Source organism: Polyodon spathula, chromosome 16 (genome assembly GCF_017654505.1).
Source record: "Polyodon spathula isolate WHYD16114869_AA chromosome 16, ASM1765450v1, whole genome shotgun sequence".
NCBI classification, from domain to species: domain Eukaryota; kingdom Metazoa; phylum Chordata; class Actinopteri; order Acipenseriformes; family Polyodontidae; genus Polyodon; species Polyodon spathula.
In genome coordinates, this window is record NC_054549.1 from 13,371,533 (window position 1) to 13,396,540 (window position 25,008).

The 25,008-nt window shown below is 40.6% G+C and overlaps 2 protein-coding genes across 3 annotated transcripts in view; both read right to left on the reverse strand.

Moving 5' to 3' along the window:
• Positions 1-11,463, reverse strand: part of LOC121328434 (transmembrane protein 201-like) — a 38,115-nt gene extending 26,652 nt beyond the window's left edge. Inside the window, exons 1-6 of the mRNA XM_041273084.1 lie at positions 11,250-11,463; positions 9,572-9,692; positions 8,952-9,146; positions 6,441-6,620; positions 4,832-5,202; positions 3,986-4,189 (exon numbers count right to left, since the gene is read on the reverse strand). Coding sequence (XP_041129018.1) covers positions 3,986-4,189; positions 4,832-5,202; positions 6,441-6,620; positions 8,952-9,146; positions 9,572-9,692; positions 11,250-11,359 — 1,181 coding nt within the window. The 5' untranslated portion in view covers positions 11,360-11,463. The remainder of the gene's footprint in view (positions 1-3,985; positions 4,190-4,831; positions 5,203-6,440; positions 6,621-8,951; positions 9,147-9,571; positions 9,693-11,249) is intronic.
• A 2,144-nt stretch (positions 11,464-13,607) lies between these two features.
• On the reverse strand, positions 13,608-25,001 carry LOC121329117 (solute carrier family 25 member 33-like). 2 transcript variants are annotated; one of them, XM_041274478.1, is made up of 7 exons: positions 24,820-25,001; positions 21,739-21,918; positions 18,576-18,653; positions 17,170-17,270; positions 16,878-16,944; positions 15,632-15,915; positions 13,608-15,099 (listed from the first exon to the last, which is right to left on the reverse strand). In XM_041274478.1, the coding sequence occupies exons 1-7, from the start codon at positions 24,861-24,863 to the stop codon at positions 14,894-14,896; spliced, it is 960 nt and encodes a 319-aa protein (XP_041130412.1). In that variant the 5' UTR covers positions 24,864-25,001; the 3' UTR covers positions 13,608-14,893. The 2 variants fall into 2 exon arrangements, with proteins under 2 accessions (XP_041130412.1, XP_041130413.1); XM_041274479.1 differs by lacking the exon at positions 24,820-25,001 and adding an exon at positions 23,276-23,294.
• Between the last annotated feature and the right edge of the window lie 7 nt (positions 25,002-25,008).

Below are 25,008 nucleotides of genomic sequence, written 5' to 3' on the forward strand. Positions count from 1 at the left end.
ATATGGTTGATTCAATCTAGGTTGACTCCACAGTGCTGTAAAAAAAAAAAAAAGACAGCTGTGGCTTGTTCCTGCACGTTTCATCAAAACATGCCCCACAGCCCGGAGTATAGAGTTCAGCTCTAAAACTAGAATCAGAGGACGAAGGCAGGAGTGAACAATTTATGTAGGGCTAATCTAAGGACCACAGAGAGAACTGCCAACAGCAGCAGGGCAACTTGCTCGCATGGCAAGATGTGCAGATCTCCTTCTGCCCAGGGATTAAACAAACAATCTCCTGCTTTAACCCTTTGCCATCCAAGCCCAGCCCGTCTTTGGATTCAACTACTGCTTGCAATTTTGAAATGCCTTCTACAGACACCAGAGGCAAACACCCACACAAAGAACGGAGCTGTCATAACTAAACCTGGAAGGTTAGTTTATTCACATTTGTTGAGGAGCAGGGTCATGCATGCACATGGTTAGTTAGAAATACCAATGATTTGTAACAGACTAAACTTGGAGAATAGAGAACTTTCTACCAAGTTAGAGCAACCCCTGCGCACTGCACTGATGCTGTGTGTAAACAGTGCTGGATGTTTCTGATTGGCTGTGGTTGTCAGAGAGCTAACAATTTGTTACCATCAATGCTGCTGTTAATACCTTCAGACTTCAGTTCTTTGCAAGAACGAGCATAAAGTGGCAAGTTTCATCACAATATTGAGTCAGTTTACTTGGTAAATAACAAAATATCATAGTACTTCTGTTTTTATTGTATACTTCATTAAAATGACCAACCAATAGCGAAGCAACTTTCTAAAAACACACCCGCTACACTGTAAACTGCAAACACAAATACAAAAAACTTGTAAAATGTATTCTTGCAGTTTTACATTCAAGTTTCAATAAAGGTGTCAACACTCACTGAACATTATTTTAAAAGCCTGGTGCATTAAATACTCAAATGCAAATCTTGTATCCAAAATACAATGCAATCCACAAGACCCTGCAAAAAGCATTATACAAATCTATAATGCAAATGCTTTTGCTGTAGATTAACTCCCAAAGCAGCTGCAGCTAAATAAAGGAACGGCATTGTACTGGTGGGAATGCTGCAAAACTGAAAAGAACAAGGCCATCAATAACAAAGATACTGAAAAAGACTCGGCTGCAACTTCTTGTGTTGAATTCTGTGGCAAATTGATAAATTATATATATATATATATAATTTTGTACAGTCCCAACTTCACCTAGTCAACTGTGCCATACATTTATAAACCTTGTTTCTACATTGGCACCCTCTCCTCCTGCTCTGTGCCACGTTTTAGAGTGAAAGGCATGAAAGCAGTCAAACTTAGTGTTTTTGTTCAGTTTCGATACCAAAAAGCAGACTGTTTTATATTCTGCAGATACTGCTACATGCTGTATTATTCTCACACCTTATGAACGCTGAGAATTAAGTAGTTTGGTTTCTTGTTCTGCAACACTGGAAGGAAAAACTTAGGGGGAGTAAATAAACGTTTTGTTAAAAAAAAAAAAAAAGCCATTTCTCAGATTACAAACTATATGATAGCCAACTGGCTCACAGCCTGCTGCACTCATGAGCAATAATCACTACTAAACTATACTAACGAATCTACCCAGCACAGACACTGGATTAACACATCCCTATACTGTACAGAAACAAAATCAGTTAGTGGCTAGAACTGAGCAATGATTAAGCAGCAGATGCTGTTGAAACAGAACGAGACCAGTCCGTATCCTGAGCTACTTCCCTGCAGAAAGTGAGGGCAAATACATGAAGGGGGAAAAGGCAATACCTATTTTCCCCACCGCCTTTCAGTTGTCGATGTAAACCAGCAATCAAACAAGGATGTAGAAAACCTGCCCCATATTCTCCTGCAATGGTTTCCATGAGCGCGTGTTCAGCGTCTTCTACAAATATCCAGGATCTTCTTTCTTTACAGGATGCACAATCTGACGTGCTTTCAAAACAAGACTAAAAAGAGGGTTGACTTAAGGTAGTGTGCTTCACAGCTCAGTTAATTTTCTTTGGCTTTGCTTTTTCCAGGACAGATGCAGCATACATGGCTGGCTGTATGTATATATATATATATATATATATATATATATATATATATACACACACACACACACACACTATATTTATTTTTTAATGTTTTAATTTTTAAGCAAAAGGAAAAATTACAGTGGACTAAAAATACGGCATGAACTTTACTTGGCATCAGGTGGGAGGATTTGGAGATGTTAGCGATACGGCACAGCGGCATTTCTGCTTTTACTGTGGTAGGGATTCTATTGTCAGCGTCCTTACCAGCACCTGGCAGTCTCTCAGGCTGCACACTACAGTAGCAAAATACAATACTCAAATTGATAAGACACGGAGGAAAATTCGGATAATTCCAACCTCCGTGACACTGCACTGAAGCAATCCACCAAGCCCAATTGAGAGAGGCGCCAGGGAACTGGAGCCCCTATCTTCTGCCTGAGATCTACAGAGTCATGCAAACAAAGGGGGAGGGATCCTATCTCCCCCTGTGAAGCAGAACACAGCATACCTCGCCGTTCACATCACACTACTACCTGTCCTGACCACAATTCTGGTATGTCTCTATCTTTGTCACCGATATAGGTTTCTTCTACTTGCACTCTCTGTACCGGTTAACCCACTTTGAAATGTCAAAAAAAAATAAAAAATAAAAAATAATGCAATAAATTGCAGCAAACCCCCTTAAAGAATACAATGCCATGATATGTGCGATCCTTAATTACATCTGACATCAAAGCAGGTTTCTGTCGGGTAACCCTTTCATTCCCTATCTCCCTAAAATCTCAGTGTGTTAGTGTTAGGCTTGAACAGAAACTAATTCTACTCTACATTCTCCCGAGTTTGAGAACCACAGGTATCCTCTGCAGTAAAGTTACTCAAACAGATCCCAGGGCTTGAAGCACCATGTCACTTATCCACAGCGCCAGCTACTGACAAACATGCTGTGCCAATTGGGAGACTTAACTTCAATCCACTGGCAAGACAATCGAATAAGGTAGCATGTAACATCCAGGCAAGTTTCCTTTGGGAATCAGGTGACCAGTCTAATGAAGGCTACAAGTGGAAAGGTAAAATTCTGTACTTGCCCGCTCTTGGACCAGCTTGCAAAATCCGAAACGTCCGTGCAGTAAAATGACGGTGGAAGTAGTGACGGAGCGCTGCTAAAAACAACAACTGATACCTCGTGAATCCAATGCTTGTGTAACAAACACGCCGAAATATATATATATACATTTTCACAGCACACACAAAATCAAAACGCCTGTCCTATTACAAAACACGCAGTTAGGCTTTATAAAATACATTGACCCTATAAAACAATAACAGACATACTCATTTTAAAGTACTAGCAAAACTAACTGTTGCTTTCTTTGATATGTTTTCATTTGCACTGGCTTATTGGACGGTTTAGCAAAAAATTATATTTTGAATGTACCATTATTACTAGTTGAATAGAGAACTGAAAAAATGCCTTCCATTCACTCATCTTCTTTCATTCTAACATTATTGTGCAAAATAAAACAACAACAACAACAAGGCGGCAGTACAAACAGTTTAAAAGAAAACAATTTTACCTTTTGAATGCTGAGAAGGTACATTTAAAAACAATTCTGCAAAAGTCTATTTGGGCCTTTTTCTTTGATTTTTAGAGCCAAACTCTAAACTTTGAAATTGAACCCTATCCCATCCTAAATAGCATTACTGTCTTTTTTCGTTCATTTTTCAGCATTCAAACAGGCTCACAGAATCACCCTGCCTCCCACACGCTCCAGGACACTGGTTCTGAATCCAAGATGAACACAGTTAATGGTTTAGAATAACAGAAGAGCGAGGGACAGGAAACATCACTACACTGTGGGACACAAGCGAGCGCACCATTCACACACAGAGTTCTTAAGCCTTTTTATTTTGCAGTGTCACTTTTCAAATTCTGACCTTCGTGCACGGTATCTTCGCTGGCCTGAGGATTTCTGGGTTGCCACTGCAGCGGCGAACCCTACCAGGCAACACAGAGAGGTGGTGCTGAATTTCGCCGTGTCCAGCCAGCTGGGGACGTCCGTCTTCTGGTAGTTCTCCACCAGGTGCAAACCCAGCACAGCAAGCCACAGCATTGAAGCCACAGCATCAATGCGCCTTAGCCTGCAGATTCAGAAAGAAAAGGGAGCCTATTAACACATTGCTTGCTAGCTGTATTCACATTACACTGTACTATCCATCTGTGAGTCTTTTCAATACATATGAACATCCTTTATTGTAGAAAAACACACACACGTTTTGTAACAGAAAGGTACACTAAGGCTTTAGGATGAAGCACTCAGGATGAGTGAAGAAAAATGCATTCCATGTTCTTTCTTGGTCGGTTTCGGAAACCGACAGAACTAAATTTCCAAAGGACAAATGATGTCTTATCTTTAATTCTGTTCAGTTGTGTAATGGTATCCTTTCCACATATACTAATCTGAACTGTTGCCAATCCTCCCGACACTACTGCTTCTAGTCTTTGAAGCAAGAGCCCAGCCCTACGGCTGAATCACCAAATCAGATTAGTACTTTTTTTTTTTTTTATATGAAACGCTGTAACTGTATAAGCCCATACTGAAAATATTGTCTTAAAAGCACCTTTCATTTCTAATGTCAATGGGCATGCAGCTGAAGCATGCCCATTTGTATTATAGACACACACAGGTTTCAAGGGTGGAAGAACTACACACCTCCACTCCGTCTATTTACATGTAATATTCTAACTGTGTTTGATTGGTGCAAGTTTAAAGAGTTAGTTACCTGATGCGCCCAGCCAGAAAAACAGCCATTAAACACGTGGACAAGCCCAGAGAGGCTACAGCCATCTGATGGCTCTTCCCATAGTCCCAAGCCAGTTTCAGGTTCTCCACAGCCTCTTGGGGAACCAGACTGAACAGCTCCTGCCAGACCGGAGCTCCCTCACTACCGCTGGCGTTCCCATCCGAGGAGCCCGACGCATTGGAGTTATTCAGTACTGGCTGGGCGGGAGGAGAATGCAGGGAGCTGGCCGGGGTAAAGGGGTCTTGAGAGCCGTACACTGCCAAGGCCACCAAGAAAACACAACTAAGGAAAGCTAAGATGCGTAAAAATATCACCCAGGCAGGAGTTGAAAAGTTGGGGGTGTAAGAATTCTGGAAAACAAAAAACAGAAAAGCAAGATAAGAATCCAAAAAATAAATAAAAATTAAACAAGCAGATCAAAAAGAAAAGTGGGCAAGCCGATACAAGTTTTGTTAATCAAACGAGAGCTATTTCTCTCAGTTTCAAGCTAGGTTTAGTGCATGACTTAAACCCACAAGGTAAGATGCACAGGTTCCCTCCAGCGCAGGGCTTTCGTTTCCTTAATTCAGAACAAATCAACCATTGGTTCCAGTTTTAAAAATAATAAAAGAAACACATGTCTACAGTAGTTAACACTGCAAAAATACTACTGGACCACAAGTGTTGTTTTATCCCAAAAGGTTTGCAATGCAAACTTAGCACTCCAGTAATGAGTTACTACCACAAGCACCACAATAAAAACACACAGATTCTGCATATACCTTAATCACTTAACTGAAAACAATTACAGACCCAGAGGTTTCATGCAGAAAGCACTCAAGCACTTTAATCCTTGAAGCTCTTAACATGCATTGTATCAACAGGTATACCCATTAATTTCCTAACGATTACAGAAAGGTAAGTTAGGAAAGTCTACCTGAGGCATTTCATGCACATCAGTATCATTGCCAGTAATTGCATGAAAGGGAGGCTACTCTTAAGTTTAAAAAACTGTGCTAAATGAAGATTGATCTATTTACCCTCACAAAGATCCTTCAGATAAGAACTACTCATAACATAATTTACCAGGTTATGCAACAGACTAAAGGAATGCATTGAGAAAGAACCGCCCCTCTAAGGGCAAGCTGTAATTAAATTAAAAAGGAACCTTTTAAAAAGATTAACTACAGTATCAAAATCAATTAATGACAATAGCAAAATATGTGGATTTCCAATATCTCTGACTGGCAGATTCAGTATTGAGTAGAAATTACAGCGATATAAAATCATCCCTTCCCACATGCACACATTCTTGTCCACAATGAAATATGCATCCTGGGATACACAGAATACAATGATATGCCCTGAAACATAAAAACAGAAGCACCCCTTCCAGTACAATATTATTTTCACATTAGGCTTAACATGGTAGCAAGAGCACCCCTGGTCTGCACTCACGACTGTGTGCCTTCACACCAGATGGAATTCTAGGCGTTCACCTGACCCACACACACGTGCAGAACAAATGGAATTGAAAGCGCTGTCCAATACAGCAGTGTGTCAGCAGCTCCAGTATTGTGTGCGAAGACAGCAGCACTGCGCTGCTCACCTGCACGCACGCCTTGTCCGCCTCCCTGCTGCGTCTCAGCTGGTGATTGAAGAGCACAGCTCGGAGCTGCCGGTTCTGATGCTTGATGTAATACTCCACAGCGGTCTGGCAAGGACGGCACAGCTTGTAGGTCTGCTCCAGGTGATGTTTGTAAACCTCAATCTCTTCATCGTATTTCTCCTGGGGGGGGGGGGGGGGGGGGGGGGGGGGGGGAAAAGAAAAATAAATTCCCTGACCTATCTATACATACATACCAGCCAGTGAAAACTACACTACAGTGGTCGCTTTTTTTTTTTTTAATAAAAATCAGATTGACATCGCTGTTGCCATAATTGGGAGCCACCCTTCTTTTGTTAATGCATGTCAGGAACTGTTCGTGGGATCTAGCAGATACACCAAGAACAAAGCAGCACTGATGCTGTTGCCCACACAGGCACTGCTAGCTGGACAGAGCATGGCTCAAAGCAATGCTGTATCCAGAGAAGACAGTTAAGAGACGAAATGGTTCACACTGCGCATGACTGGGAACGGTTGGGATCGTGGGCTGTGAACACCAGACAGCAACAGACTGTGTATCCAAGAAGTCATCCGACAACTACGAAACAACACACACAAAAAGAGCTGTCCAAGGCAATCATCCATCCATCTACTCGCCTGTATTGTACAGACGAAAAGAATAAAACACTTGAAAGAAATGTTTTTATACAGCTTGTCCCTTTACTTCGTCCATTTCACCCCCATGCTTCTTTGCACTCTCTCTCGTAATTTCTAAACGTATTTCAAAACAGATGCAAATGAAACGTTTTAAGCTTGGATCTACTTCTCTTCTTATTCAATCTCATCCCTAACAAACACAAACGATGAATAACTAAACAAATCATTTAGCAACTGACCCTTTACAAACTCTGTGTGTAGAAATAGTTCAATGGATGTACCCTAACGTAGCGTGAACTGGGAATAAAAAACATCTGGATGAATAACCGTAAACGCTTGGGAACTGCCATGGACAAACAAAGAAAACGTTCACAAGACGTGCAAGGGAGGCAACAAAATCAACATACATTTGCAACTGTAGCTGAAAAGCACAAGATGAAATCCTGTCGACCATGACCGTGCTCTCTGTGGTAGATAGCACTGCGATCCTTATCTACGAATACTGAACCTGTAGAAGCAAATCTCAAAGTACTGGAAAAACCACTTCGGAATCCAAAACGATCCGTCCCACCACCACCCTGAAAGGCAAGACTCCACCCCCACCAGTCAATCAGTACAGGCAACCTGCCCCTGACCCCTGCGTTAACACTGTACAGACAGGTAGGACGAACACTTCAAAAAGGGTTCTCGAAAGCGTCTCCGGAGCCCAAACTGTTCAAAACAATACATCAAAATGAACGCTTGTCATAATACAATGAGCGAGCTGAAGAAGTGATAAATGTCAAAGGGTTTCAGCTGCCAACGCTTGCGATGCGAGAATCACTCCTCCGTCAACACTTCCTCCATACCTTCCTCAGCCAGCTTCATCATGGTCTCTGACTCGGGACCCCAGGCAGTGTGGTGCCAGGGTCAAGGGCTAGGGCTGCCATGTGTTAGACAAGCCCTTGAAAATGCTCCACCCTTGTAAGCTTAATGTAAAAAGGTGTTTTTTTTTTGGGGGGGGGGGGAGGTTGGTACAAGGGACATGCATGTCTCACAAACAGAAAAGATGCAAACTATTTATTTATTTATTTATTTTTTTGCAATGAGGTGCACGAAACAGATTTAAAATGGACTGATCAGACACAAAGAAAGTTAAACATATAGCCCAGGGTGTGTCCTTTGCAGAATTATACTCCAAGAACCTCAAGGTGCCAGCTATGCTATTCAAAGAGAAATAAAGAAAAAGATGAAATCCGCTGTCCATGCAGACTGGCAAAGTTTAATCTTAAATCGTACCTCGTCATGGCCTGCAAGCACACGGCATGCAGCAACATTTTTGTTTTTTACTTCCTTTGCAAATGTTTGTGAATAAAAATGCTCAAGGACACACAACACCTTTTTAACAAGAGATGTCCAGTACCCATATCCATGCAAGATTAGAGAATGGGGTCGTTCATCTGTACAGCAATTAAAACAGGACGCTGTATTTCTAAACTGCAGAACAAGCTGACACGCAAGTGAAGGTGGACGTGTAATTGAAAGCAGTGGAGAGTACCAGTACGAGCTCAAAAACAAACATGTTAACAGATAAAAAGCACCTCACATACGGCATTATCAGAAGACGGAACAAGACAGACATTACAAGAAGCGAGAGAAAGGCGGCAACTAATCAACAAAAAAGACAACCGTATATTGAGCACCCCCTACTGGGGAACCAGAAGATTTGAAACAGTAAGAAACCAACTTTCTCTGATTATAGCAGGTCCTTTAGGTTTTTTTTTTTTTTAATTGGTTTTTAATTAAATGCCAGTCGTATCCTTTTTAACACCAGGGAATGTAATTAAACCAATTCTGTTCTGCCTAATCTTCGCTTACCTCTTCCCTGGGTACAAACGAAGCCAGCTGCTTAATCTTCAGTGTCTGGTTATTGTTGCATTTCTTGCACAGCAGCATCTGGCAATTGACCCACTGCAGAACTTTGGGCGTTTCTGGCACAGCGAGTCCAGCAGACACCCCATGGTTAAGATGCTCTAAGTGCTGAGCTGGGATTGGTTTGTTGTAGTGCCCATTCTGAAGGGAAAAAGCAATAGAGTGATTACAGAACTGCCAGGGACACCCATCCCTGTGCCTCTTCACAGCTAATTTACTGGCTACAGGTAACCTGCATACCGTCATATGTAAATCAGAGTGACTAACAGCAGGTGGCTGGTGTTGGTACAACTGAACATTGATGGTGGATTCTGAACAGCAACAAATAAACACAGAACTGGATGTCTCGGTGCATGGATCAATGACTGAGAGCTCAGAATCTGTTTAATACACTGCCTCAAACTAGCGGAGATTTAGACAATTAACACATTCCGATCTTGTCAATTTCCAGGGCATGCTGGGCAGATATGAAACCTCACAAGCATGCAAGCATTTCCTCCTGGGGTTTGTAAGTCGCGCCATGCAGAGTATAAACCGCGTGTAGTAACACTCGTCCTGCAGATTACCTCCTGAAAGCCGTTGTACTGGTCGCAGTTGGGACAGTCCCAGCAGTTTCTGTTTCCGTACGGCACCACTGTATCCTGGTTACAGAACCAGCAGTTCACCCCGACGTGAGTGGGCTTCTTCCTGCAAAAACGGGGCAGAAAAATTAAAAATTAAAAAGGGACGGATTAGGGTTTAATCTCTGCATTCCCAATAAAACTACTCCTCCTCCTCTTGTTTCTGGATTTTACTAAAAATCCCTAAACTGTGCTTTTTTTTTCCTTTTTATCAGAAAAAAAAATAGTAAAGCTTAATTATACACACGGTGACAATGTCACTAAAACCATTTGTATTAATGACATCATGCCAAAAAAAAAATCTACCAGCATTTTTTTTTCTTCTTCAAGTTTAAAGCCAGTTGTTTCACTTGGAACTTGATTAACAGAAACCAAAAACAAAGTCTTGACAACATGAACAGCCAACGTATACAAAGAAACACTTGAACACCCAAGAATCAAACCACCTGTCCATTCATTTTTATTATGAAGATCATCATCATTACTGAACATGTGTTGACCACAGCAGAGTAGTTTACAAAACCTGCTACTAGGTCAAACAGATGTCTTCTTGACAAATTGTCCATACCGTTTGCACACACCAGTGTCTATTAAAGAAGTAAGAAAAAGCCTGTTTGCACCAGGGCTGATTTTGAGACAGGCATTCTCTACAGGGGGTAACAAGGCTGTGTGCCAATATGAACACGTGTTAGGTCAGCTGTTCCAGCTGTCATGTTAAACTTGAGTTTAAAAACGTCATTGTCTTATTCCTCGCCTGTGTGTAAATCAATGTTAACACTGTTGAACAAAGTTTTCAAGTGATGTCAGGTTACTTACTATGTTTGTTTTTTTTACACAACCTATTCTATAGGTTTTACAAAAGACACGTAATCTCGAGAAAGGCAGCGAGACATTGACATGTTTATTTTGAGAGCAGCTGCATTTCTCTACTTCGTTAAGCCCTTTGATAACACACTTCTTGGAATATCAAGAACGCAATCTTTAAAGATGACAAATTATATATTTTTATTTTATGAATTTGAAAAAAACAAACATTAATGTAACTAAATGTCCACGATTATTCAGTTGTCTTCATGGTCAAAATGCAAGATTATTATAATGGAAGTAAACTTGGCTTTCTAAAAGGGCGATGACAAAGGACTCCGGTTCCCTCCCTCACTGTCTTGGAAACTCGACGACTCGCACCTCCGGCGGCTGTATGAGCGTCTTGGAAATTCGTTTTATTCTGCACAGCACGTTTAAGAAAACCTTTTCGTGAAAAGAAACTAAAGTGATAGAGACACACAAAGCTGTCAGAAACACAAATGCCCCGAGCTGCTGCTGGCGGGACTGTGTTTGCTAGCAATATGGAGTAAGGCTGGAAGAGCGGCACTGTGCATACAGTCAGAAAGACACAGAAGGAAGGCGGTGTCTGTGCAATACAGCGTGGGGCCGAACAGCTGACTTTCAAACATCACATACGATACAAAGCACTGCAAAACAGCACCAAAACCCGCCCTTTATACCGATAAAACCCGTCAAAACACACAGAACACGAGATCGCAACACCTACACTTGACCGAACTGAGCAGCCAATATTAAATGGGCAGTTTTAATGCACAAGGCCTACTGTTAGCTCACCTACCTCGTTGCAATTTTGTAAATGAGTGCCCCGGCGGCGCATATCGTGGCCCCAACTCCCCCAGCAATGCCGAGTTGCGGATATTCTGATAATACTTGGTTAAAGCCTTCCATGGTCGTGTTTATGATGCAGCGTGGTGTAAAATGTACCCTGTCCTGTTTGGATCTGTGAAGCGGAGCGCGGCGTTCTACTTAGTATGACCTCAAGGTACCAATTCGGAGCCCCACCTCACGATCTCGCCCATCGGCCAATCACAATCCCGACAGCGCCGTGTCAGCCCCCAACATTCTCGGCGCGGCTCAACAGCAGAGCGCTTGTTCATTTCACAAGGGGAGGAGACTCCCTTCAAGCATTCGGGAATCACTGCATTCTGTGCAGCAAAACACCTGGCAAGCCCTGGCGCTTGATCTCCAGCGACAAAGAGCACAGTTCGCGACAGACCCGCATTTGTTTCCCTCTTTAGCTGAATTTTTAAAAACACATTAAAATGTTACTTTCAATACAACGAAAGAGTTCTAAGTCGTGGCATCTTAAGACAATATCTAGCACACTATGCTAGAATTCAATCTTAATTATGACACTGATCTCCTTATATATATATATATATATATATATATATATATATATATATATATATATATATATATATACATATATACATACATATATAGCTCTGGAAAAAATTAAGAGACCACTGCAAAATTATCAGTTTCTCTGGTTTTACTATTTATAGGTATGTGTTTGGGTAAAATAAACATTTTTGTTTTATTCTATAAACTACTGACAACATTTCTCCCAAATTCCAAATAAAAATATTGTCATTTAGAGCATTTATTTGCAGAAAATGACAACTGGTCAAAATAACAAAAAAGATGCAGTGTTGTCAGACCTCAAATAATGCAAAGAAAATAAGTTCAGATTCATTTTTAAACAACACAATACTAATGTTTTAACATAGGAAGAGTTCAGAAATCAATATTTGGTGGAATAACCCTGATTTTCAAGCACAGCTTTCACGCGTCTTTCACATTGATGTTGGGTGACTTTATGCCACTCCTGGCGAAAAATTCAAGCAGCTCGGCTTTGTTTGATGGCTTGTGACCATCCATCTTCCTCTTGATCACATTCCAGAGGTTTTCAATGGGCTTGGCTCAACTTGGCTTGATTCATGCGTCCTTCACAAAGACACATCTGCCCAATTCCAGCCTTGCTGAAGCACCCCCAGATGAGTCCAATTTTCAGCTTTGCCCAACACCTGGTCGTCTAATGGTTAGACGGAGACCTGGAGAGGCCTACAAGCCACAGTGTCTCGCACCCACTGTGCAATGTGGTGGAGGATCGGTGATGATCTGGGGGTGCTTCAGCAAGGCTGGAATTGGCAGCTTTGGCATGAATCAAGCCAAGTACAAGGTTGTCCTGGAAGAAAACTTGCTTCTTTCTGCTCTGACAATGTTCCCCAACTCTGAGGATTGGTTTTTCCAGCAGGACAATGCTCCATGCCACACAGCCAGGTCAATCAAGGTGTGGATGGAGGACTACCAGATCAAGACCCTGTCATGGCCAGCCCAATCTCCAGACCTGAACCCCATTGAATACCTCTGGAATGTGATCAAGAGGAAGATGGATGGTCACAAGCCACCAAACAAAGCTGAGCTGCTTGAATTTTTGCACCAGGAGTGACATAAAGTCACCCAACATCAATGTGAAAGACTGGTGGAGAGCATGCCAAGACGCATGAAAGCTGTGCTTGAAAATCAGGGTTATTCCACCAAATATTGATTTCTGAACTCTTCCGAAGTTAAAACATTCGTATTGTGTTGTTTAAAAATGAATATGAACTTATTTTCTTTGCACTATTCGAGGTCTGACAACACTGCATCTTTTTTGTTATTTTGACCAGTTGTCATTTTCTGCAAATAAATGCTCTAAATGACAATATTTCTATTTGAAATTTGGGAGAAATGTTGTCAGTAGTTTATAGAATAAAACAAAAATGTTCATTTTACTCAAACACATACCTATAAATAGTAAAACCAGAGAAACTGATAATTTTGCAGTGGTCTTAATTTTTTCCAGCGCTGTATATCAATGTGCAATTATTTAATGCCAGCACCTAATATCATCCCAAAAACTACCAGTCATCTTTATCACAATTGCTTTTTGTTACTTTAAGAGCCACTATAAGGACTGAAGCTAAAATGCCATCCAAGGGTAAATACGATACCACTTGTGACCGGTAAATGACCAACCAATCTTCTGCTGAAAAGTACATTCTTCTAAACCAAATACTAAAGTACTACAACAACGCAAACTACAGTTCACAAAATACATGAAAATATGTTTAAAATAAACAGACCGACATGAACACATGAATGTTTAATACATTGTACAATTGTAAAGTTAGTGAAAAACAACTTCAGTGCAGGAAGATGATGCTAAACTTGTGTTCTGAATACTGCTGTATTGTTCTTGCTGAAAACTTTGCTTTTGAAATCCCCATTGGCAGAATAAAAAAACCAAAAACAATTACAGTATACATGTACTATTTACAGCTATTTTAAACTTTAGTGCGACAATCCCCCACTGTTTGTGTGACCTGTGACCATTGCTGGCATAGTAGCACTGTATGTATAATTTCTTTACACTTCACAATTACTAGGAATGCATCAAGTTATGCTGGAGAAAACATTTCACATTCTGCATGCTTGATCCTAAAGTCAAACAGTTTTAATACTAGTACAGTAAAACATGTCCTAGCCAGTAAAAATCTGAATTTCTATTTTTGAATGTAAAACAATCAAAACTGTAATGCAATAGCCAATAGTTTATATCATGCCACATATCTTAACTATCAGTATTTATGCAGATCAAAATAAATACAAGAAAAACACAACCACCACAAGTACATTGATTAATGTATCTTTAATTAACCAGTTTGTTTTCAATATGCATTAGGCCCTTATCTGTTAAAAACAAATTAAGCTTCCTATAACAAAAAAATAAATAATTTCAACTAAGTTATGAAAACAACCTGTGAAGGAGGGCCGAGCAAAGTAGCATTAAAAATAACTTAAATAAAAGTTCTCCCTTCATCTGTGCTCTTGCAGACGAAATCAGGACAAACATAAAAGCAGACTTCCAATCCCCACCCCACAACACTGCTGTAGAGAATGAGGACAGCATGATACAGTGTATGTACTTCAATGTGTCTCTATATAAATATGGACCTGAATACTCTAGCAGTAGGTTCGCCACAGACCATGCCTTTTTATAAAATGCGTCAGCGCATATAAAGTTCAACATGCTTTAACCAATGAATTAGCAAATTACACAAATAACGTAAATAGCAGGTTTTCGGATCACTTTGCGTTTGCATTACATCTTCTAGATGGGTTAGCTTCCATGTCATGTTTTTACATATAACTGCAGGATTAAAATGCATGATCTACTTCAGTCAAAAACTGTTGATGGAAAACGTGTCATAAACACATCTACAAACAACCTTTTGAAAAGTGTTTTTATATTAAAAAAAAAAAAAAAAAAAAAAAAAAAAAAAAAAACCTATGATCTTCCAAAACTGCTCCTTCTTTGTGCTGGGAAAAGTAGCAGCAACCCAAGGAAGCATGTCTGAAATGTCCCATGCTTGATTAATTTGTGGAGCGGTTCCCAAGCAGGTACACTATGAGTTCGTATGTGGACAGCACGATGGCTGTGTTTGGGATCTGTCGAATGAGCTGTGCTATTAGTCCTCTGTAGAAGGCTGGGTAGCCCTCCTCGATGGCTACAAGCCGCGCTGTTTGAAAGAAGTACTTGTACTTGCTGCCCTCTTCACGTAGCCTCGTCCGGATCACCTCTGGGGGGGGGGGGGGGGAACAAATACATTGATTTAGTTTTTGAAGAAAATACTTTCCTACTCTTTTCATTATTTATTGTACTCTACGTTAAAGACTTCTGTTCTGTAAACTTACACACACATTACGTTGGATTTTGATCGTGGAAAGGTGGGGACACATTTAAAAAGAAAACCCAATAAGTTTTTCTGATTGCACAATGTCCTTTACTTGCAGTACTAACAAGTGTCACATGGTGGTGTTGTTGCTCTTTTCAATGCTTTTTTCCCAGCGCCAGTGTCCCACAGATCAAATTTTACACCGATACTAAATTCCTTGGTGCCTGTTTAGTACATTCTTCCACAGTTTAGCCATGCACGTTAACCAGTTATTTACCACCAAATGACTGCAGCATTTAGTATTTTGGAAACCACTGTATCTACCCAGAGAAACGTATTAAGTATTTTGGAAACCATTACAATTTGGGACGCTTCACGTGAGCCAGCCACACTATGTGAGAAAGCCTCTATGAACGTGTGAATGCCCAATACCTACCATGTGGGTAAGCTATACAGGAGGCACATCCCTTGGAAAAGGCAGCAGCAATCATCAGCCCCAGGAAATCCGAAGCTCCTTTCTCTTTTGAGTTTCTGGTTGGCGAAGATAACCTTATCTCTCCCAGATTCTTCTTTAGGGACTCATAAATAACAAAACAGATCATTGTCTCTGAAATCCCAGCGTATGAAGCTGTGAGCCCTCTGTAAAATCCGCGGACTCCTTCCGACTGGTACACATACTTTGCACACTGGACTGCGTTCATCTGCTTCACCCCCCGCACCCTAGCAAAGGAGAGAGCAAAGCCAGTTAGTCTGCTGTCAGCTGTGTCTCTACAGTGCCAGCCAAAGCCAGTCGGTCTGACTGGTTATCATACTTCAGTATTGCTGGTGACCGTGTCTACTGCATGGGTTTTCATTTGTGCTCTGTGAATTGTAATGTTATCCAAGTTCCATATTCTAAACCTTTGCAGTGTTCTTGCCTTTATTTCAGCAGTTCTTTACCTTTGGTTAAATACATACAAACATGGGGTGTGGTTATTTTATGTTGCATGTCTTTGACAGGAATAATTATGTACTTAAGGACTGAGTTTAAGTATTCAGATCTCAATGCCATCTGGAGGGCACGGCGAGGTCAACACGTTTATTCCAAGCTTAACCTCAGGCCAGAAACGATATGCTTTGACAAGCAATCTCTCAGCTCCCTACTAGCTTGAAGCCTGCTCTGACCCCATATACAGCTAGGCTGTTTATCAAAACTACAAATGCCAACAAGTGGTATTAATAGGACACAGTCTGGGGATTCACATGATCACACACATTAAATAGTCTACAGAGACTACAAGGAGCGAGAGGGAAAACAGTACTGTCAGAGTACCTTATTAAATACAGAGGGCAAGGCCGCTCTTCCTTATGACTAATGTGTATGAATATTTGGTTTTATTACAGCTTCTAGAGGACTTCAGCATGTTCAAGCTGTTTTGTATTAGCCTGGGGGTACACAACTTGACACTTCTGATCAGGTCTGTTTCCGCAGCTCAATTTTGGATTTAAAACACTGCAGGATTAGACTCAGAACTGGACACTGGATGTTTCCACACCAGCGTTACGTGTTGAATCGAAAACCGCATTTCAATGTGCACAACTCTAGTAAGTGCTACGACACTTATTGGCACTTGTAGTGCATATGAAATGCTTTTATTTAGGTGTGTGTGTGTTTCTTTATAACTAGACACTGCATACCGTACCTTCTTTCTAGCTGCATTCTGGTTTTCACCATCCATACTGGGTTCATAAGTGAATTCGTAACAAAGGCTGAAAAACAGAAGATGATCTTAATTAAACTAATCAAAAAAAACATGATATAAAAAGGAGATTAGTCTTGTAGAAATAATTAAATTCTGTTGAATGTCTTGGCCAAGTATATATAATGTTCAATGTGTATAAAGCTTGGTAAATGAGAGGACAGGGTGAGCTTGCTTTATGAATTCTCCACCAACACTTGATTGCTTCTTTAAAAGAGCACAGCGAGATCTCTACCTGCAAACCCAGCTGAGCACATGTGAACCATGTTGCTGTTTGGCACAAAGACAGCATTGAACTCCTCCTTCGATCTGGAGTAGGCAGCAAAGTAGATTGCCCTGCGAAACGAGAGAGAAGGGACATGTTAAAACCTTACTGATGGATCTTAATATGCACAGACAGCAAGGAGAAAGTTTCAAAGTTTCACTAACCCATGCAGTACAAAATACATTTTTCATAAAAAAAAAAAACTAAAAAAAAAAAGAAATAACCACACCCACAACACAAGCTGTATGTTTTCCTATTTACGATCCGCTTAGTCACACTTAACCCTTTTCATTCTGGATACCTTGAAGTTAGCTTGTTTTTCCTCTTTGTGCGCTTTAACAAAAAGACGCAGTCAGAAACAATTTGTCAGACATTCTCAGTTTCACCTAGGCTACAGAACAGGCTACAAACTGTTCCATGGGCTGATGCAATTACAACTCAAACTCTGTAACAGAATGACTCAAGAGGAGGGGAAGAAAGGTCAGCGATTAAAAGAAAGCTTCTTTTTGTAAGCCAATACTTCAACACCCTTGTGTACCTACGCAGTTAAAACTCTTTTACAACAGAGCCATTAATTCTTTAAACAAAGAGCATTTCAATGAATCCAGTTTACCTTGTAGAGCCAATACCTCAAAAGCCCTTACAGTAAAAGGTTACTTTACAGTACAACAGCGAAGAGAGCGTGAATCATGATGCAGCAACCTCATTTTAGTCTACAAATAGTTGTTACAAAGACACAGAGTAACATACTATATGCATTATTCACACCGTGTCAAAACTGGAAGAGGCATTAACACAGCAGTTTTTTTCAAGCAAATCTGCTTTTAACCCCTGGATTAGTTATGCTGCGATAGACTTTGTCAGTAGTTAAAATATTATGTGTGGCATGATCCCAGGGAGAAAAACGAACGAACCTGCTCAACCCTGTGGGCTTCGCACAATTCCTGGAGAAAACAAGAACTGAACAACAAAGCAGCCTTTTCACCGAGTCGATACCGCACCAGGGAACCTTGATACAGTAACCAAGTTCATGAACCCATCTAATCCTGTACACTTCTGTATTGAATGTAGAACAAAAGGTGAAAGTAGAAAAATACATGTGTAAATATTTTACAGCTTAGATAAGATATGGCATTCATGTAAAGTAGAATTACTTAAACGATGCTGTCTGTGTTTCGTCAGAGTTTATTGTCTGTGTTTCGTCAGAGTTTATTGTCTGTGTTTCGTCAGAGTTTATAGTCTGTGATCAAGGATAATGGCCAAGCAACTTCACCATGTCATTTGAAATGGGGTGATGCCAAGCACAGGGGTGATGATTATAAAGATTATAAAGAAGTATCTTCATGTCGCGATACCCTATGGGTTTGAAAAATTACCTTGAAGGTGCAACTCCAACTAGATTAGGACCCAAACCCCTGAAGAGTGATCTTGGTCCCTCCTTTTCCAATATAGACCTGCGAAAAAGGGAAAAAAATAACAAAGGCTATTAAAGTGAATCATCTTACCCTACTTGGTTTCACATAAGTCACTGTATTAACATGCAACAGCAATGTAACCCTCGCACTGTTTTGTCATTTGATTATCAACCAACTGCTGTGCTGCAAGAATCCAGCTGACTTCCAGCCAGGAACCACTTAAAGAAGCAACAAGCGTACAGCATGGGCGCCATACATAAATACCAGCGATGATGCAACAGTGAGCAAGGGCAGATCCAGAAACAGCTTGTTTATTTTTTTGCATTACCCATATAATCAATACCTGTTTTTTTGTTTTTTTTTGCTTTGAACTGCAATGGTTAGGACAAACACCCTTGCTGGCGCAATGCTTTGGTACGACTTGCCCAGTCAAACAGATGACACAGTACAGAGGTTTATGACGCATATTTTTTTCATAGGCTGGCCACTCATGTACGTTGGAACATCCACACACGTAAACAAAGATAAGAAAGTTCACAAACATGCACATGTATTGTCTGTAATGTTCAAATAATACACTGCGATGTGGGTTGCATTGGAAGAGATGAATTCACACAAGCCTAAACCCACAGAGTGGCAGGATACTGACGGCACGCTGGAGAACTAATTTACATTAGTTATCCCCAAGAACCAGTGATCTTTACTGTATACTGAGTAAGAAAGGACAGTAACGGTTTAAACAGAGGTTCAAACTGAGAGGGAAGGGCTGATTAATACAGCATTGTAAAACAGTGTATGCCAAATCGCCAGAAACATTTTAAATAAAACAAGCATACTTGTATCTGTTTTTGTAAGTAAATCAGTATGCAGAACACTGAATACAAACTCAGGAAAGATGACTGGCGGTTTACACAAAGATAAAATCAAGAACACAAAGCACCATCAATACAAAAATGTGTTAAGTTGTTGCGTTACCTTTATCTGTTCTCAAACGTACTGACTTGTAGCCCACTTTAATTGAGACAACATCTCCTTCAGCGATCTGACGTGTTGTGAGCATTCTAGTTCAATAATTAATCAACAAATCGCTCAACACAAAGTTAATGCAGAGCAAGCGTCAACATTCACAAATGTTAAAGTTCACTTCTTGCAGTTTATGCATTGTTGCATGCTTTTGTCCAATAGTGAGCGTGATCTCAACTGCTTCCGACGAGCACAGATCGAAACAATTAAAGGCTTGCTTATTACATTTATATTTTAAAGTAGTTGATCAATAGGAGTGCTGTAACACCCCTTTCGTTTTCACTAATTCAGTAGGCTTTAAACAATAGATTTGACCTCATCTGCTTGTGACTGCTAACGTCTGTGCGTGAACAGCATGGTGTACTTACATAAACACACATGTAAGCAGACTATTAAAAATGAGTCCTTCAGAAACTGCAGTGCAAGCTGGATAAGGTGTGTGTTTCTAGGAGATCCAGGCATCCAGAGCTCTCGAACACAAGCACCCATAAAACCAGATATTAGACTATCTTATCATGCGAGAGCCACGTGAGGCAGAGCAGGCAGGCTTTATGGAGCACTTCACATTGCAGACGCAGAATTATTGACTTCTCAATGCTTCTAATTTCAACATCGAACTTGCATTGGTGAGACACCTACAATATCTACCATATAAAAACCTAACATTTTATATTGTGCTGGTATGTTAAAAGAGTCAATGACAGTGTACAGCGTTAAAAAGATTAGATTCATATGGTCCTCTAATGCTGTGAAGTACTGTAACACATAATACGCTTTTTGATGGGGCTTAAAAACAATGAGGTGTCAGCAATGTGAGAAAGTGGATTTCTGTCAGTACTCGGAGTTTCAAACTGGCTGGATATCCAAGTTTGCATGCTCAACAGCAGATTAAGCAGGATCCTCGTTCAGACTGCTGGGAAGATAAGAGTGCCAGGAGCAAGTGGATTTGTCCAGTCCAGACTCAAAATCGGGTCCCTTAAGTGAAGACACCCAGAGCCCACCATGGCTGCAACTCACGTTCAGCTCTTTCGGTTTCTAAGGCTACCCCAGTGTGCGTAGAAGACAAAGTCAACGACTCTCTACTGGCTGACATCTGAATGATCCAGAGCCAATTACAAAACAAAAAAGTCAATAAAAATTGTCCAGGACGCTATAGGAGCCAGAGACAGAGACAGATCCCACTCATGGAACAGGGTGTTAAATTGTCTAAATGTTATATGCCAGACCAGCCTGCCAAGTAGCAAACGATAACATGGAACTGCAGCCAAATATCTAGGGTACACGGAGCGCCACAAACGGCACGTACTGCACGGCAGGGAGGTCTGCATTAACATCTAAACATTTCCAGACATCATATGGCTGGTTTCACAGGTCCTGGTTAGCACTGAATTAGCACTAAGATTTAGTTTTTTTTTTTTTTTAAAGCTACTTCATCTTCAAGTAGTTCAGCGTGTCAGTCAAATACAGGATTGTATTATAATATTGCTTTACAAGCCCTTCCCATAAAAAGTGCAGACAGAAAACAAGTGGACATTGATGCATAACTTATTAAAAAGGGCTTTATTAGGCGAAATGCACGCAGTTTAAAATCAAGTCACTCTTTAGGGCCAGCAGTCAAGAATTTCCTTTAGAACTTTCTTGGCAGCACGCCCTGACGGTTCACCCAAAATAAGATTTCCTCCATGCCGTTACAGATTCAAAGGTTAGTTATTTATCACATTGAGGGATGATTTAAACAGCAGCTGTGCAATACCAGTTCTAAACCAAACGTGGGTGTGTGCGAGTGTGTGTGTGTGCAAAAAACATGAGCAAAACAACCCCGCCCTCAACAGGGCAGTCAGAGGAGGGGGTTATTTTGAGGTCAGAGTTAACAGAACAGTGCTTTATTCTGTGAATAAAAAGACATCTGCAGTTTCCAGTGCCGTGAACCAGCAGGAGTTCAAAATAAGAGCAGATATCTGGCTCACTGGAGCCGACTTCAACTGAAGAGATCACATTTTAACTAACCTTTTCAAACTCCGAACTTAAGAGCTTAACATTTACAACATTTGCACAAACATTTATAAAATTTGCATTGCAATAATTTGCAGAGTACACATACCTCAGTACTTGGAAAAGGCCAGGTGCTACCCGCGTTGGTCGAACCATGCTAGTTCCATTCAGGGTGCCAAGCTGTACCTGGGACAGATACACCTGGCGAAGCGTCAGGCCTGAGGACTGGAGTCTTGTCTTGATCACTTCCAGGGGGCATGTAACCATAGCACCCACTGTGCCCCCGCACCTACAGATAAAGCAGAAAAGACCAAACCTTAAAGTCTATAAATAGCCTCAACCACCAGCTTGTTAAACTCATTGTGTCACAAATTGGCAAGTTTCCTCCTACTAAGTTCCACTGATGCCCAATAGAATGGAGAGTCATACAAGCATGTAATGCGATTAATCTAGGAATAGGGCAGTGAGCCTCACGAGTCTTGATTGTACAAAGGGTCAGGGTTTTGTGTAACAAGGTCATGCAGATCCCTGCCTTCACAGATTCCCCTGAGCTCAGACCTGACATGGTATACACTGTACCACAAGAAAGCAGTCCTTTATGCAAAGGATATGAAAAAGCTGATAGGGAACACCAGTATAGAAGAAAAACTACACTAAACCCAATGTGCCAGTTTTGCTCAAACAAAGAAATAACTGTTCAAATATCCACCAAATGTGAAGAAGTTTATTTAGTAAAGATTTTGATCAATTGTACTAACATATAAAGCATCATTAAAATGTATAAATATTCATGAAACACAGCAGTTAGCAAGCAAGTGCATTGTATATGGTTCAACACATGTGGATTCCAGGTTTACCAGATCATTTCATCATATATATAAAAAAGTGCATTTAGTGTCATGGATGTGGTTACAAAAACAAAACATGTTCTCCGTCTGTGTAACGAACCACAGTAAAAGAAACCACAGCATGCATGTTGTGATGAGTGCACTGCAGCTGTAACGAAGCACTACACTCCTGGGAATACACCCAAAACAGGTACAGCATGCAGGATTAAAGTGCCATTTGCTGTAGGTGCAGAGTCAGTTTTACTGTGGGTGTCTGTTCTTGCACGCATGTTGCTGCACGCATGTTCCTGCAACGCCAGTCCTAATATCTGTTCAGCACTTGAACACCTCTGCTCAGAAAGCTATCAGCAACTGCTACTGTGTTTTCAGATGAAAAACTTACTCCAGATAATAGTGGGGAGCAGACTGTAGTCATTTACAAAGTGTTTTCTCTTCCCACAGATTATTTATGTATTTATTTTTACTGAACATCAGATGCACCCTCTAGTCACTGCAGAAGTGAATTAACCCTCGTTGTTGAGAAGAGGGATCTAGCAAGTTATTAAACCCAAACACTTCAACAGTCATTTCTTAACCAGATTTGACTTCAATTTGAATAATCAAATGCATAGTTTTTTTTTGCTTTCTGCTAATAAATTCAGAAGAAATGACCTGTCAGATTCCCTCTACCTTTAAAACACAATATTACACCATACTTAACATAAGGCGTGAACATACAGTTTATCAGTAGCGCTAAATACCAGCTGTTGCATCGTTTAAACATTATATAAAACATTAAAACAACCAATCCTCACTCACTATTCATTTCTAAACATATTCGTCTGGGTATTTTCAGCTGCCATTATGCCAACACCTAGAAGGCAAAAAGGCACACACACATTGTTAGAAGATCTATAGGCATACTTCAACCAAATTCACAACAACTAAAAAAAAGCAGTTTGCTTTGCTAGTGCAAAGAATAAGATACCCCTTCATTTATGGCATGGCAACTATAAATCCCAGGTACCCTGTAACTACAGAACTGGCATGATCAATATTTTGACAGAAGCTAAACATTAAACTTGACTGAGCAGAGTTCTGGAATCAGCCAGCTTCAAGGGTCACACTACACAGGACTGAACTGGCTGGAACCGCCCCCTGGGGATCTAGCGTGTGGAACAGCCAGGGTCTGGACAAGCGAAACCTGAGAAAGGTCGGATCAGGGAGAGCATTGCACATGTGTGTCACTGGTTCCTCACTTTTGGGAGGGGTAGGGGATATAACATAATAACTTGTGACTTGAATTTCAGTGCTAATCTATTTCCTCAACTCTGGAATGATCAGTAATGTATTTTAAACATCAGTTTGGATGAAGATATATATTCTGCAAGTGATCTATCAAATTGTATTTGAGAATATGTGCATTAACCTCAAGAGGAATGAAAACAGATTTTAAATAATTGGTTTGCACACTTTTAATACTCTAGTGGCAGAATATGGGGAAACACTTCTAATGCTGTAAGTGAACAGCATCCTGCTAAGAGGGTTACAGAATGTCCTTATTAGCAAGAACTACAGTATTTAATTGAATGCATACATTTGTACTTTGCTACAAAAGGGTGAATATTGATTGGAAAACTAGCCCCAAGTCTAGAAAAAAAAAAAAAAAAAACGCTTTTGAACATAGACAAAGGCTGCTGTCAACAATAACTGAAGCTTCTGGAATAGGCAGAGAATATATTTTCAACTATTTTCTCTCTCAGAGATTTATGGACAGAATGTAGAGGTGTGTTCAAAAGAGCCAATCGGTTTCAATGCAACATACCGCACTGACTTCTCGGTCCACCCTAGCAACTCCCTCTTCCTGCCTGCGTTAGAATGCTTTTATGCAACACAAAATAAACGACATTACTGCAGGTCCTGTAAATACCCACCCGTGACACTGCCACCACACCGATACTAAATGTGTATGCTGCTAGCCCGGGGCTTTTGAGTTTAATTGGTAATATTAAATATGTGTAATGTACTTTCAGGTTGGATCACTAGCACGAAATTGAGCATGTACGGCAAAACATTTAGCACGCTATATTTAATAACACTACGGTAATTGCGTCTAATGACGCGGTCGTAACGTGATTCTAATTAAACGATTGGTAAATTAAAACAAACCTCTTTAAATCTGTAATCTTCCTCAGTATGCATGCCATATTATTCTTAAACATTTGCCCGGGCCTAAAAAAAAAAAAAAACTGATGCCGAAAAAGGTCACAGCAGCGAAGGGCAGTCTCCTGGCAAAAAGGCATGAAGCTAGTGCTTCACCTCCTTCCATGTGAATAGCAGCAACTCATTGGAAGAACGCTTACCCGCCAGCGAAGAGGTTCAACAGTGTATCCTGCTGTGCCATCATCCTCAGGGATTCATTATAAATGTCTCATCTAATACAAAATAATGCTGCTGAGTTATATCAAAACTAAACTTGCGCTCCCAGCTTCTCGACCGGCTTCTTTCGCAGAGCTTTACAGTGCGCAGAATCGGCAAATCGGCAGATTTCC

Bases quoted from the DNA above. Each gene is read 5' to 3' on its own strand.
- LOC121329117 (XM_041274478.1), bottom strand. From the start codon at position 24,863: ATGATGGCACAGCAGGATACACTGTTGAACCTCTTCGCTGGCGG. The intron at 21,919-24,819 runs GTAAGCGTTCTT...CTTTATCTGTAG, and splicing joins TTGAACCTCTTCGCTGGCGG to GTGCGGGGGCACAGTGGGTG. The intron at 18,654-21,738 runs GTATGTGTACTC...CCTTTTTCGCAG, and splicing joins GGCCTTTTCCAAGTACTGAG to GTCTATATTGGAAAAGGAGG.